The sequence below is a fragment of the Maniola jurtina genome, chromosome 7, assembly GCF_905333055.1.
Source record: "Maniola jurtina chromosome 7, ilManJurt1.1, whole genome shotgun sequence".
Lineage (NCBI taxonomy): Eukaryota > Metazoa > Arthropoda > Insecta > Lepidoptera > Nymphalidae > Maniola > Maniola jurtina.
This window is the reverse complement of record NC_060035.1, coordinates 12,276,765-12,290,561: the sequence shown is the minus strand read 5'-3', so window position 1 is coordinate 12,290,561 and position 13,797 is coordinate 12,276,765. Positions and strand designations below refer to the sequence as shown.

Genomic DNA, 13,797 nt, shown 5'->3' with positions numbered 1-13,797 from the left:
ATAATTATTATATTATTTTTATATAAATTGTTGGTAGGTATTATTTATTGTAAATCTTTTTTAGAATAAATTTTTACAAGTTGAGTTTTTTTTCTTTACCTGAATATGTCAGAATCTATGGCTGTAAAACTAGTTAGTAATAAAATAAGAAGGTTTAAACTATCTGGAATCCAGAGTCGTAAAACCAGTTATTTTCAAGGCAAAATACTTTGACCTGAAGTCAAGGATGTGTCGCATTACATATACAACACCACATACAATCCATGGAGGTTAGAGAGAAGGAGAACGATCGCTACGCGCTAAAGCATTAGCGCGCCTGTCCCTGAAAATTGGTAGAATTTATGATTCGTTTTTCAGCCACCAGCCGCGCTGTCGTCGGTAAGGAGTATCTGTGAAGTTAGCTGTTTATGAGTACAAGTAGATGAAGTTAGTTGCATAGGTAATGTATAAATTTTCTTCGCGGCATCGGTGAGAAAATAATCGTGCTCCGTAATTTTTTAATTTTTGACGAAAAGAAACATTAAAAAATGGTGAAATATTGTATTGTGCGTGGATGTACAAGTGGTTTAGCATCTGATCGGAAAAATAGAGTGAAAAACAATTTACGTCAATCATCATTATTTAAAGTAGCAAAGGTAATATCTTCATAGTAGCACATTGAAATATTGAATGTGTAAAATTAAAATAAAATTAAATTTTCCTTTGAATAATATTATATACACGTATATATATCATTTCAAATTAGTGCACAACAGCCCGCTTTTATTGAGACAACTTAGCGATCGCAGCGCCTCACTTATTTTGTCCGTATTTCGGGGACACTATTTTCTACAGCGATCGTTCTCCTTCTCTCTAACCTCCATGGTACAATCCTTGCTTGAAGTGAAATCAATGAAATTAACCAAGTCCCAAGGTACCATAGACAAGATTTCTTTAAAATCCAGAGCCGAAAAATAGTGAAGGCACTATTTTAGCGCGATATTTAAATTACCTTTTTCTAGAGCTATTTTTCATTCGATACTAGATATTTTTATTAAGTACAAAAGTAATATTTTTAGTTAAATTAATTCCTTAATTTATCTGTTACTAACTAACTGTACAGTAACTGTTACTGAACATTGCAAAATTGAATGTAGGTATGCAAGTACATGTTTCCGAACTATAAGGAAAATCCCAGTTAGTAAATTCCTACCTACTGATACACTAACAAATGGATATAAAGTGTAACGCTTTTTAAAATTACTCATAACATTGTACCCATTCTCTGCGCTGGTATGCGCTGGAACTTAAAAAATGTGTAGTTTTAATAAAAGTAAAGTTATTGTGTTAATATTGTTTATACAGATAATAGGAATATTATCATCTAGGAAATGCCATGTAAGTTTAGTACCGAAGTACCGAGCTTATTCATTGAATTTAAAAATAATTAAAACCGAGTTTAAAAAATTAGGATTAAGGGTTCTTCAGGGTATATTTTTGATTGGAATGAAAATGCATTTTCATTTCATCAACATCGGTTCAGTGATTTTAAAAAGATCGATTTTGCATGACCCATATGACCGTAGTCAGGGAGAGGATCTGAGACAAAGAGAAATTATTTTTAAAATGCGTACACAAGTTCTTTTATTTGCCAATTTTATTGTAAAAATATACTTATTTAGTAAGTAAGTACCTTCACTTTTTGTAAATATATTTTTAACCCCCGACCAAAAAAGAGGGGTGTTATAAGTTTGACATGTGTATCTGTGTATCTGTCTGTGGCATCGTAGCTCCTAAACTAATGAACCGATTTTAATTTAGTTTTTTGTTGTGTGAAAGGTGCCTTGATCGAGAGTGTTCTTAGCTATAATCCAAGAAAATCGGTTCAGCCGTTTGAAAATTATCAGCTCTTTTCTAGTTACTGTAACCTTCAGATGTCGGGGGTTTATAAATTTTTAATTTACCTACACTTATGTATATAATGACTTTATTTTTATGTAAATACCTACGTTTGAAATAAGAACCTAATAGCCAGCGCAAACAACGGACTAGCTACTTCACGGGGTTTTAATATGTGTGTTTTTTTTTTAATATTTTAGGTCCCAAACTTATTTCAATTATTAATTATTTCAGAACAATGCGCCTGTAGTAACAACCACAGAAGGTAAACTTCGAGGTGTCGCAGACAAACTGGTGGACGGATCCTCATACTACAGGTTTAGAGGAATACCATACGCCACTCCTCCAGTTGGAAATCTCAGGTTTAAGGTAAACTTAAGTCATCATCATCATCATCATCATGTACCTATCGCCTGCTTACTTCAGAGCACGGGTCTCCTCTCAGAGTGAGAAGGGATTTGACCCTAGACTTCACACACCTTTGGGAACATTATGGAGAACCCTCGGGCCTGCAGGTTACCTCACGATGTTTTCCTTCAACGTTGAAGCAAGAAAAACTAAATTTAAGTATTATATATTTTCATACTAGCTGATGCCCGCGACTTCGTTCGCGTGGATGTAGTTTTTTAAAAATCCCGTGGGAACTCTTTGATTTTCCGGGATAAAAAGTAGCCTATGTGCTAATCCAGAGTATAATCTATCTCTATTCTAAATTTCAGCCCAATCCGTCCTGTAGTTTTTGCGTGAAGGAGTAACAAACATACACACACACACACACACACATACAAACTTTCGCCTTTATAATATTAGTGTGAAGTGTGATATTTTCATTATCTATCCTTATTTCTTTTTCCTTTTACGCGTTGATAGCTAAATGGTTAATCTGCCTTCTTTTCAGGAGGTCGAAGGTTCGATCCCGGGCACGCACCTCTAACTTTTCAGAGATATGTGCGTTTTAAGCCATTAAAATATCACTTGCTTTGACGGTGAAGGATAACATGCAAGCCAGAGAGTTCTCCATAAAGTGTGAAGTCTGCCAACCCGCATTGAACCAGCGTGGCAGACTGCCCTAAACCCTTCTCATTCTGAGAGGAGACCCATGCTCAGTAGTGGTCCGGCAAGGGGTTGATCACTATGATGATGATTTCGTTTTTTTCCAGCTGTGTAGATTGTTACTTTGTTAATAAAATTCTTGTCATTAATCCTATAAATTTTTCAGGCTCCCCTACCTCCTCAACCATGGCAAGGCATCCGCGACGCTTCCAACTTCGGTAACATCTGCGCGCAATTCAACGAAACGTACCAAGGAGACGAAGACTGCTTATTCCTCAACGTCTATACAAAAACTTTGCGTAAAAACGCCAAAATACCTGTCATGGTCTTTATACACGGCGGTTCCTTCTCCCAAGGTTCTGGAAACTTCTTCTTACCTGACTTTCTTCTACAGCATGATGTTATTTTAGTCACTTTAAATTATAGGTTAGAAATGCTAGGTTTCATGACGCTAGATACTTCAGAAGTGCCTGGTAATGCTGGTATGAAAGACCAAGTTGCAGCGTTAAGATGGGTTAAGGATAATATAGCTCAGTTTGGTGGCGATCCCAATTCAGTTACGCTGTTTGGAGAAAGTTCTGGAGCGGCAGCGGCTGTCTTTCACATGTTCTCTCCTATGTCCAAAGATCTTTTCCATAGAGTTATAGCTGAAAGTGGAAGTTATGATTTGGCTCGTCGTGAAGGCGAAAAAGAAAGAGCTTTCCGAGCTGGCAAAGTCCTCGGAAAAGACACCAATGATGTCAACGAACTACTCGAATTCTTCAGAAGCACCGAAGCCAGTAGACTCACTAATCTAACTATCGCAACTTTAACTGACGATGAAAGATTCAGAGGGCTTCCTGCAAAATTTGTACCAGTCATTGAAAAGAAATTCCCTAATGTCCAACCTTTTATGGATGAGGATCCAACAAAAATGTTGGTAGAAGGAAAAATCAATAAAGTACCTCTAATGATTGGTTATAATTCCGGCGAAGGATTAATCATGACGCAGTTCCATGCTGCTTTAATAGATGTTTATAATAGACAGCCATCTTTTTACGTTTCTAGAGAATTAGTAGACCACATAACTAAAGATCAGCTTAATGATTTTGGTAATAGAGTAAAGAAGTTCTATGTAGGTGATCGAGACATCACCAAAGATGATTTAGGTGTTATTCGCGATATACAAACAGATATACATTTTTCGTATACCACACATAGATTGACAGATTTGTACAGCAAATTGTGTCCGCAAACTTATATGTATAGATTTGATGCTGAAACGGAACTTAATGTGATTAAGAATACATTGAATTTGCCGAATGTAAGAGGTGTCAGTCATGCAGATGAACTGTTTTATTTGTTTTACAACTATTTGAATGAAAAGCCTTACAAAGAGCAGAAGAAATTAAGAGACCTCGTGTTCAAGGTGACGAAACTGTGGACTGATTTTGCGAAGACCAGGTAAATACTCGTATGAATGAGACAAAAGATTTTTAAACTTAAAGTGGTTTTCCTTGTTTTTGTTTGATTGTATTGATTCACAGATCGGGTTTCTTTGTTTGTGAATCAGTTTTAAGGGGAAGTTTCTTTAATATGTATCATTCACTCAATTACTTACTCGTAAGTAGCTATTAGGTACCTACTACCTAGATACTTATTGCTAACTAAATGCCCACGACTTTCTCCGCGACTTCGTTCTTTAAATCCGGTGGAAACTCTTAGGGTGAGATCTATAAACCGCACTCAGACTTTGCTTAGATTTAAGCCAGAGTTAAAACGAGACAGATGTATATCTCTCACATAAATCTGTCTCGTTTTAACTCAATCTTAAGTCTGACCAAAGTCAAAGTCCGCTTTATAAATATCACCCTTATATTTCTCGGGTCAAAAAATTACCTATGTCACTCTCCAGGCCTTTATCTACGTATATCCATATCCATACAAAAAATAATGCTAATGCGTTCCATTGCGGCGTGAAAGAAAAATAGACTAACAAACAAAGACACTTTCGTATATTTAATTAATTATTAGTCATGCGTAATAGACTTTTTAATTAGTAAGTAAGTAGTTAGATATTGGGTTCATTTTAGGTGTCGCATCGATGATTAATCGTATGGCGATAAAGTAGCGGGGTTCGTTACCCGATTAGCCATTGGGTCAAATAAGGAAATATTGTTAAACACTTAGGGACTTACAAACTATTAGTTAAAAGTGTCTACTAGCAATAAAACTTGCAGAAGTTGCAGAACGCCACTTGCACTGTGAGGGGCCTACCACTCGTAGCAGGTAAACTACAAGTTTCAGTTGCTAAGGCATGCAGAAATTGACACTGGCAGCTGACTTCTCTTCCTAGTTTAGCTATTTCCTAGATTTAATTTCCTAGTTTTATGCAAGGCTTTAGTTTTTAGGGTTCCCGATCCGAAAGTTCCCAACGGGCTATCACTAAGCCTCTTCTGTCTGTGCGTCCGTCTTTTTGTTTCTCAGCGGGCTCTTCTCTGCTCTTTGGGCTGGTATCTTATGAACCGTAATACGTTATAGAGAGTTGAAATTTTCACAGAATATGTATTTCCATTGCCGCTATAACACCAAATAATAAAAAAATGCTCCGTTCACCACCACACACTGTAACGTTGACCGGTTTTCAAATAAAATTTTCTTTTTTCAGTGACCCAACTTCAAATGGTACAAGACCAATATGGCAACCGTACACGGTGCAAGATAAAGAATTCTACAGTATAGATGAGCAGTTTTCTCAAGGAAAATATGCTGATAAGGAAAGGATGGAGTTTTGGAACCAACTGTACATCGAAGCTGGCCTTCCACATATATCGAAGACATGAACAACTTGCAACATCTTCAATAGTTTTAGTATGTTCAACAGTGAATTCATATTGTCATCCACTGTTGGTAGTGCCAACTTGGCCTTAATCCAATCCAGCCAGCGACTTTCTGGATGTCGTTGCTCCATCTAGGTAGACTTTTTCTGATGGGGTGGGGGGGGGGTTTAATTTCTGTGAAATCTGAATGGCGACCGCAATTACCTATTAAACATTATTAATTACTAATGGTAGTGAAGGCACCGGAAAGCGCAGCGTTGGAAGAACCCCTATTAAGTGGACAGGCGACATCAAACGAGGGAGCCGCTGCATTCAGGCGGCGCCGACCTATGTCCTATAGCAATGGACGTCTATTGGTTGATAATAATGAGGATGTGACGTGTTTAAACTTTAAACATAGCCACCTACCTGACTATTTCTAAAGTTGGATAAACAATAACAGCCAAAAATGTGTACCTATTGTTAAAATAATTCCATAATAAAGACAAATATTTCAATATTCGTTTGTTCATTATTTCATAGTTAACTTGTTTTGAAAAGATAAGCGAACATCCGATAAGAGTCCGTTAGACTAAATTGTTTTGCTAATGACTGGCGAGACAGCATTGCATAATGACTAATAGATCTGCTAAATAACTTTATATGACCTGAGTAGGTACTAATACTAATAAAATACTATTACTGTTTCTAAATAATTTTTAACATATGTACATATCAACGTCACTGGCATAAGGGAAGCGTGGTTTAGCGGTTAGAGCGTCGGGCGCGAACCCAGAAGACGCAGGTTCGAATCCTGCTAATTCCGCAATTTTTGATTATGTATTCAGAAATTTCCTTGAAGTCTGGGCAAAAACACTCATAAAAATTATAACAAGTGTAAATTAAAATTTTATAACACCCCCGACAATTGAAGGTTACAGTAATTAGAAGAGAGCTGATAACTTTCAAACGGCTGAGCCGATTTTCTTGGATTATAACTAAGGACACTCTCGATCAAGCCACCTTACAAACGAAAAAAAATAATTTAAAATCGGTTCATTAATTTAAGAGCTACGATGCCACAGACAGATACACACGTTAAACTTATAACACCCCTCTTTTTGGGTCAGGGGTTAAAAATACTATTACTGATATCCGTTATGCTTAGAATTTCTCTACGTCATCAAGTCAGAAATGAAGAGATATATGTAGGAGAACCAGAATAACGGACATTGTACCTATAGTTCACAGGGTTGCGAAGCTGAAGTGGCAATGGGAAAATTTTGACGAAATGTCCAAAGATAGCTTTCATCTCAGAGATGGACATAAATAGGATGCTTTCATCCCGGAAAATTAAGGATATACCACTGGATTTTTAATAGCCTCCATGCGGACGAAGTTGTGAGCATCATCTAGTTAGGAAATAAATAAAAACCGGCTAAGTGCGAGTCAGACTCGCGCACTGAGGGCTCCGTACTCGGGTATTTTTTCCAACATTTTGCACGATAAATCAAAAACTATTGTACATAAAAATAAGTTTTAGGAGGTACAGGTAAAGCCCTTTCATATGAGGGTATCATACTTGGTATAGTTGTCTTATTTAATTTTTTTTAAATGATGTAATCACAAATTCGCGGTTTTCAGATTTATTCCTGTACTTGTGCTATAAGACCTATCTACCTACCAATTTTCATGATTCTAGGTCAACGGGAAGTACCCTATAGGTTTCTTGACAGACACGATGGACGGACAGACAGACAGACAGACAACAAAGTGATCCTATAAGGATTCCATTTTTCCTTTTGAGGTACGGAACCCTAAAAATTTATCAGCACATCAAAGATGTCACAAGATGATTTGATGAGAATCATCAAAGGCAGCAATCATCTGCATACCAAAAGAAAAGATTTTTGAAAATTCAACTGAATGACGGTAAAATAGGGGTTTGCAGTTTGCACGCGGACGAAGTGGCGGGGCTTATAAGCTTGTTCGTCATAAATATAATAATTTTATCAAGTAGGTATATTCATCTAGGTATGAAATGAAATATCACCTATCTAGGTACCTAGATGTTTCGAATATAGGTAGATACATAAGGAAAACATCTGCGAAAACTTCCTTTTGTAATGGTAGGTACTTTATTTTCAAATCAATACGTTACAGAGTGCTGTGAAGTTCGCATGTTCACGCTTGCTTGAGAGCTCCTTTGTTATTAATTTGTACCTTTCTATATTATGAATCAATAATAGGCTATACAAAATGTGTAGTGTAAAGTATCAGGTTAGCCTGATTGTAGCATTGTTACAAATATGCGCGATATTTTGTGTAAGGGAGAAGCAAGATAACGTAAGTTATTTAGGTAATAAGCCTTTGTTCAGTCAATTTAATTTATTTTGTTAAGTTTCGCAAGTGTTAGTTGCTTCGTTCAAAAAGGATAAAAATAAATAAGTATAACTACTTAATTTAAAAAAAACCTGTCAAGTGCGAGTCGGCAATCGAATCGAAGGGTTCCTTACCGTACTTAAACTTATTGGGTACTTCCCGTTGACCTAGAATCATAAGAGGAAGGTATAAATTGATGTCTTATAGCACCAGTAAAGGGAAAAATCTGAAAACCGTGAAATGTGGTTACAAAAGAAAAAAAAGTGTTCACAAACAATTACTTTACTAATCACATCATAGATGGCACTGTCCGTAATTGACTTGCATTATTATCATGTATGATGGTAGAGAACCTTTCGTCTGCGAGTCTGACTCGCACTTAACCGGTTTTTTCTCTTGATATACGGAGGCCTAAAGCGATTCAAGCCTACGAGGATTATCATTTTTGTTATAATTCCAGTACCTAGGTAGTTAAGTACATAATGTTATTATATTTTCAGGATGCCCCAGTAGTGACGGTGAAGGAAGGCAAACTGCGCGGCACCACATACAACCTCGTGGATGGATCTACTTGTTACGCCTTCAGAGGAATTCCTTTTGCAAAACCACCAGTCGGAGATCTACGGTTCAAGGCAAGAACTTTTTATTTTATTTTATTTTTAGTAACTAGTGCTTGGCTGCAATCAAACCTGCTGGCAAGTGATGATTCAGTCTAAGACGGAGCGCGCTTGTCTATAAGAAGCCTATTCACTCTTGACTTGAAGGTACAGGAAATCTGATGCTGGAAGGACATTTCATATTCTAGCTGTTCGTATTAAAAATGAGGAGGCAAAGCGCTTCGTACTATAATATCTATTTGATGCAGTATTTTTCGTTTAATGGGAGGTTTCGAATTTTACAAAGACTCCTGCTGACGAAGACAGGTTCTATAAAATCATATTCCATAAGATTAGTTCTAGCCACGAAAATATGGCCATCTTTCTTGTATTAACGTTAGTTTTTATGTTAAGTATTTGTATTTGTCGGCAATAATGTAAGTAGGCTCTGCTTTAGGTGTAATAAATTGATTTGCAATATCAAGGAATTTTAATCGAATATGAGGAAACTTAGTACTTCTGGGTAATGTGTATGTTTGTAAACAATATTATCATCGAGTAGGTCAATCAGTTCAAGGTGAATTAGTTTATCAGTTCAAATGGTTGTTTGATTCCAGTTGTTTCATTACAGGCTCCCTTGCCGCCTACATCATGGAAAGGTATACGTGATGCGACCAACTTCGGTGACATCTGTACACAATACAATTCGACATATCAAGGATCCGAGGATTGCTTATTCCTAAACATTTACACAAAATCCCTGAATCCAAACGCAAAAATACCTGTGATGGTCTGGATTTATGGAGGATCGTACTACGAGGGATCGGGAGATTTCTTTTTACCCGACTTCCTAATGCTACACAACGTTATGCTAGTAACTTTCAACTATAGACTCGATATGATAGGCTTTTTATCATTGGAAACGCCTGAGGCTCCTGGTAATGCTGGCCTGAAGGATCAGGTAGCCGCGTTGCGATGGATTCAGAATAACATAGCTAAGTTTGGAGGAGACCCGAATAGTGTGACGCTTTTTGGCGAAAGTTCTGGGGCATCCTCTGTCACTTATCACATGTTCTCTCCGATGTCCGCAGGCCTTTTCCACAAAGTCATAGCACAAAGTGGAGTCTGCATTCACGATTGGGCGATCGGAAGGGGCGCAAAAGCGAGAGCTTTTCGAGCAGGAAAAATTTTAGGCACCGAAACAAATGATGTTCAAGAATTACTCAACTATTTTAAATCTCTAGAAGCCAGCGCTCTTACCAATCTAACCATCGCAACATTGACACCCGATGAAAGGTACAGAGGCTTACCAGAAAAATTCATTCCAGTTATCGAAAAGAAGTTCCCGAATGTCGAAGCGTTTATAACTGAAAATCCAGTTCGAATGCTGATTGATGGCAAAGTTAACAGAGTCCCTTTAATGCTCGGATACAATTCCGGGGAAGGGTTAATAATTTTACCCGATCATCTTACGAAATTAGACGTGTATAATAAAGAACCTTCCTATTACGTTCCGTTAGAGATTGCGGAACAGATTACCAAAGATCAATTAAGAGATTTCGGTGATAGAATAAAGGGATTCTACGTTGGAAACAGAAACATAACCGAAGACGACTCAAATACAATAGTCGATATGCAAACCGACATGCATTTCTCTTACAACACCCAGAGATTCGCGCATATGTACACGAGATTAGGCGCACCTGCATATTTGTATAGGTTTGACGCGGTAACGGATTTGAATATTATTAAAATTGCATTAGGGCTCACCAATTTGAAGGGTGTTAGTCATGCTGATGAGCTTTGGTACCTGTTCTACAATTACTTGAACGAGAAACCCTACGCGGAGCAAGAGAAGTTGAGAGATATCGTGTACAGAGTAACGAAGCTGTGGACTAACTTTGCGAAGACTGGGTAAGTTTAGTTTTACTCTTAATCCTAGACTTTCCACAGGTAACTAAGCACTTACTTGCAATGCACTGTGGAGGAGGTTTTTGCATTGCAGCCGGGCATGCCAGTACGGTATCCATGAGGATTTTCCTCCTCAAAAAATAAAAATAAAGTACTTACTTAACTCTTTTTTTGCATCATTTACCTATGGAGCTATTTTAACTAGGAGCTGCTCTTTAGTTTAAAGTTAGCGATTAGACATTATAAAGGTTAGTTAGATACTTTGTTTGTTTTAAAGTCTCGTTCTGCAAAAGGAAATTCTAATCTCCGAGTATGCCCACTGGACACAGTTTTAATGTCACCGAACATCACCTTTCTACAGGTAGATATTTCAATCCCAGACACGCAATTTTAACTTTTACTGTCACTGCGAAAACATCGTGAGGAAACCAGCATGTTCTCCTTATTTTGTCTGTTATCTGCATTTGGCCAGCGTGGATAAGTTCTCAGTAGTGGGCCCGTGATGCGTTGAGATGATGACTGATGATGAATCAGACGTTATAGCTACTTTCATAGTGCTGGAAAACTTGAATTTTGGACGTGATTCAAGACAAAACCGTTCCAAGATAAAATTGGTGTACCTATTAACCTATGCGCACCCTACATACCTACTATTTTCTTTGTTGACAGTTCCGAATAGTAAAAGATTTTCCTTATTGCCGTTTTCCTTATCACCACAGGTGTTGTGGCCGGATTTTTTTATGACTCAGCTGTTTACTTGGCATATTTTTGTTTAGGTAGATAAATATAGATATTATTTTCTACAGGTGGTTGTATCTAGACCACGCCGATGAAGGAAAACATCGTGAGAAAACCTGAAATGACTGAGAAATCTCCGTAACGTTCTCTGAAGTGTGTAAAGTCTACCAATCCACACTTGGTTAGCGTGGTAGATCTCATTCTGTAGAGAAAGACCCTCAGTAGTGAGCCGGCGCGGGTGATGCTTTGATAATGATGATGATTATGGACCAGGACATAAGACGAAATGGAGTAGAACTTATTGTTAAGAGGGCTTTTCATACAAATCTTTGAGCCCCTGTAATTTTAAAACTACATATTTTTAGAAAAATCTAAAACACCACAGACACAGATATTAGTTTCTAGAATATGTCTGCAAAATTTCATGGACTTTGGTTGCTTAATATTCAAATGAAATTGGAAATACGATTGTATGAAACGAGTGACGGAGAGAGCCCTGTTAACGTTACAATATTTACGGCAACGGTTTCTTAATGAAATTATTGCGGAAAGAATAATTTATTATTAGGTACGAAGTTGTAAGAGTTTACAAGTGTAAATTAAAAATGTATGACACCCCTGACAAGTGAAGGTTACAGTAATTAGAAAAGAGCTGATAACCGATTAACCGATTTTCTTGGATTATAGCTAAGAACCACAGAAATCCCAATAATTATGCTAAGAACACTCTCGATCAGGCCACCTTTCAAACAAAAAAAAAACTGAATTAAAATCGGTTCATTAGTTTAGGAGCTACGATGCCACAGACATACACAGATACACACGTAAAATTTATAACACGTATATATTAATGACGACGTCAATTACCTACAGTTTCTGATTAGCTGACACGTTTTTGGTTAATTACGACAAATTCAGTCATTTACTCAACATTGTGTTCGTTTTTTGGCGTATTTTACTGTCCTAAAATAAATATTATTTCGATACTAAAGCCAAGGCGTTATGTACCGCTTCGGATGAAGATCTCAAAAATTAAAGTTTTTATCATTAAAATTTTTGAGATGGTTTTTTTTTCTTTTGCAGTCGTCCAACGCCTGACAACAGTTTAGGAGCAATCTGGCAGCCATACACAACCAAAGGGAAAGAGTATTTTAAAATAGATGAAACTTTCGTTCCATCCCATAGAGCAGACAAACGGAGGATCAAGTTTTGGGGCAAACTGTATGAAGAGGCTTACTTACCATATGTTTCTTAAAAAATATGAACTACAATTTAAAAAAAAATAACGTTTCAAAGAACTTGATAGAAAAAAAACATCAGCTGATAATATTTAAGTAAGTACTTATTGTATAAAAATGTATGAAAATATAAATAAAATCAACATTTAAACACCATTATTTATTTCTATTTACAATATAAAAATCCATAATTTCTTAATCAATACCTATACTTACCTATCTTTATAAAATTAATATAAAAATAATTGTGACTTAGAATTAATTGTTTAATTATTATATTATCACACTACACTATGGTCAACATGTTAAGTATTTGTACAGACACATTTCAATTTTGAAATAATACACCTAACCTACTTAGATCCATAAAAAGCATCAGAAATTATATTTTTTCATATAATAATAAGTAACATATTATAATAGTAAGTAACTAATAAGTACTAATAATATGAAAAAAAAAGGTACCTGCTTATACAAACAATTTCAAGTATTTTGACACGGCTAATGAGGCCAACGGGACTACAGGTAAATTATTATTATTAGTTTTTCGTTGTAAGTATTTGATCATCGTAGGAAAACTTGATTAGGTAGGTACCAGTGGCGAAGGGTGCAGATCTGAAAAAGGGAAGCCGGAACAAAAAAAGTTCTAACCTAACAGAATATCAGCACCGCCGTCACTGATGTTTCTATGGTGATTAAAGACCCAATTTTACCATTAATAATATAAAAAGCACTGATATTTTGAAACCTCGGTCGCTTTGAAAAAAAATCTTTTAATATAGCTGTGATATACATCCTTGCTTGCTTTATTAAATACACCCTTAACCCATATGGAATTGAAAACTATAACAATTTTAGTCTTTAGTTTAACACATACACTAAACAAACTGAAACTAAATTACCGTTAACTTACACTTATTAGTTATTAAAAATCGCTAACTTCAATTTGTTATATTATCAAAGTCAAACAATCACTAAACTTTAAATTCAAGCACGCATGTATGTTTCACGTAGGTAAACGATTGTATTAAATCACCCTTAAAAACAGAAAAGTAGTATGTAGCAGGTACCTGTTAAAATAGCAGTGTAAATAAAATATTTAATTTTAAGGTACGATAAGCCGGTTTGCATCGGCTTATGAACCATATTTATCTGACCTGTTAGAGAGGCGAATTCGTATTCGTTCCGGGGCCACATTTAATT

General features: G+C 36.3%; 2 protein-coding genes across 2 annotated transcripts; both read left to right on the top strand.

Annotated features, from left to right (window-relative positions):
• The first annotated feature begins 1,182 nt into the window (after positions 1-1,182).
• On the top strand, positions 1,183-5,914 carry LOC123866649 (esterase B1-like). The gene is made up of 4 exons (XM_045908328.1): positions 1,183-1,377; positions 2,113-2,247; positions 3,098-4,374; positions 5,579-5,914. Exons 1-4 carry the CDS (start codon positions 1,294-1,296, stop codon positions 5,751-5,753), a joined length of 1,671 nt encoding a protein of 556 aa, XP_045764284.1. The 5' UTR covers positions 1,183-1,293; the 3' UTR covers positions 5,754-5,914.
• Positions 5,915-7,871: 1,957 nt separating this feature from the next.
• Positions 7,872-12,696, top strand: LOC123866648 (acetylcholinesterase-like). Its single transcript, XM_045908326.1, has 4 exons — positions 7,872-8,075; positions 8,612-8,743; positions 9,339-10,621; positions 12,440-12,696. Exons 1-4 carry the CDS (start codon positions 7,989-7,991, stop codon positions 12,609-12,611), a joined length of 1,674 nt encoding a protein of 557 aa, XP_045764282.1. The 5' UTR covers positions 7,872-7,988; the 3' UTR covers positions 12,612-12,696.
• Positions 12,697-13,797: the final 1,101 nt, after the last annotated feature.

Excerpts from the sequence above, each read along its gene's own strand:
- LOC123866648 (XM_045908326.1), top strand. The coding sequence starts at position 7,989 with ATGTGTAGTGTAAAGTATCAGGTTAGCCTGATTGTAGCATTGTTACAA. Across the intron at positions 8,744-9,338 it reads TCGGAGATCTACGGTTCAAG|GCTCCCTTGCCGCCTACATC; the intron begins GCAAGAACTTTT and ends GTTTCATTACAG. Across the intron at positions 10,622-12,439 it reads ACTAACTTTGCGAAGACTGG|TCGTCCAACGCCTGACAACA; the intron begins GTAAGTTTAGTT and ends TTTCTTTTGCAG.
- LOC123866649 (XM_045908328.1), top strand. The coding sequence starts at position 1,294 with ATGTGTAGTTTTAATAAAAGTAAAGTTATTGTGTTAATATTGTTTATA. Across the intron at positions 1,378-2,112 it reads TATCATCTAGGAAATGCCAT|AACAATGCGCCTGTAGTAAC; the intron begins GTAAGTTTAGTA and ends TAATTATTTCAG. Across the intron at positions 2,248-3,097 it reads TTGGAAATCTCAGGTTTAAG|GCTCCCCTACCTCCTCAACC; the intron begins GTAAACTTAAGT and ends TAAATTTTTCAG.